Here is a 1458-nt window from a genome sequence, read left to right on the forward strand (position 1 = left end):
ACACAGGCCTTTCAGCTCTTTCATGATTCTTCCTCTGTGATTTGAAACAGCGATTATCCAAGAAACCTTTAGCGGATATATTACAGTTGAAGATTGGCCTATTCCTGTCATCATGAAATACCGTGGACATTGCAAATGACGTCTTTGTCTGAAACTTTTATTGCACATTGGACAACTGTACGGCTTTTCACTGGTATGAGTCCTCATATGGTTTTTTATAATCGATAAATGAGAGAAGTTTCTGTTGCATGTGGGATAGCCATACGGCTTCTCACCGATATGTGTCCACATATGCCTTTTCATGCTTTTTCGTTCAACGTTCTCTTCTGACTGCTAAATTCATTAACCTTGTATACCTTTTAACAGTTTCGTCGACTAATTTTGGTTTGTTGGGTTTAACTCTATCTACCTCTTAGCATTTGTCAGCAAATGCATCTGAAATAAATAACTAAATGGAGAGAAGAAAAGATGAAGCATGGGATGAATTCCTGTTGACAACGAGTATTAAAAAACAACTCCAACTTCTTCAGTAAATGTTACCTACCAGCAAATGCTGCCTAATAATATCATATTAAATAGTATCAAACCAATAGACTAATAATTATTTCATTCAACAAAAATGGTCTTTTTGAACTTTCGGTGTGCTAATTGCTTGTTGTTAATTTGAACCATTCCATGAAATATGGAGAGTTTTTTCTTTTTGTATAGCTGAATTGAATTTTTTTTAATCTAAAATAACCCTTTTCTTTTCCATAAAATTGTGGCCAATTCGCAAATTTTGTGAACCTTTTGAGAATCGTATGAAAATAGAAATCCTAATGAAAAACTTTTCGGGAAGTGGATGTGTTGTGGAATTACGGTTGATAATACGGAAAGGATAAAGTGCAGCTGGAACTATCCGTCGATAGTTCGGACAATAGACAAATGAATGTACTAATGGAAAATGAAATAAAATACCGATAAATGAGTTGATTACAAACAGTAGAGATCGGAATATAGTAACTTATTCCGAATAATTAGTCTCACACAAACTGTAGGTGCATTTACTGAAGACGATAGCGTCGCTTTTTTAGCTCCCGTTGTCAACAAGAATTCATCCCATACTTTATCTTTTCTTCCCTCTATTTAGTTATTTATTCCAGATGCTTTTGCTGATAAATGTCAACATGGCCATTATCACCACCCTATCATTCTGTCACTATCATTCAAGCGGTGCATAACCGTTATGCGACTTTCCATATCCCACTAATGCTCGCTTTTGTGCTAAAAATATTTTTTCCATTTTAATAATCAAGGAATTTTCAAAGTTTTAAAACCTTTCTTTAAGCAACAAATTTGAAAAGTATGTTTAAGAATGGACATACAGTCTGAACGAAGGATTTGATGAAATGTGGCATACGTAAATCGCGTAAAAAAAAAATGAAGCACTAGCAAAAAAATGCGAAAAATGTATTAGTG

General features: G+C 34.2%; 1 protein-coding gene across 1 annotated transcript; it reads right to left on the reverse strand.

The window, feature by feature from the left end:
- Positions 1–66: 66 nt before the first annotated feature.
- On the reverse strand, positions 67–333 carry LOAG_15573 (zinc finger protein; the record flags this gene model as incomplete). The annotated part of the gene is made up of 1 exon (XM_003151063.1): positions 67–333. A coding segment is annotated over one exon (267 nt), but the record flags the coding sequence as incomplete, so codon positions are not given.
- Between the last annotated feature and the right edge of the window lie 1125 nt (positions 334–1458).

Source organism: Loa loa (genome assembly GCF_000183805.2).
Source record: "Loa loa unplaced genomic scaffold supercont3.2192, whole genome shotgun sequence".
In the NCBI taxonomy this organism is placed as follows: Eukaryota; Metazoa; Nematoda; class Chromadorea; order Rhabditida; family Onchocercidae; genus Loa; species Loa loa.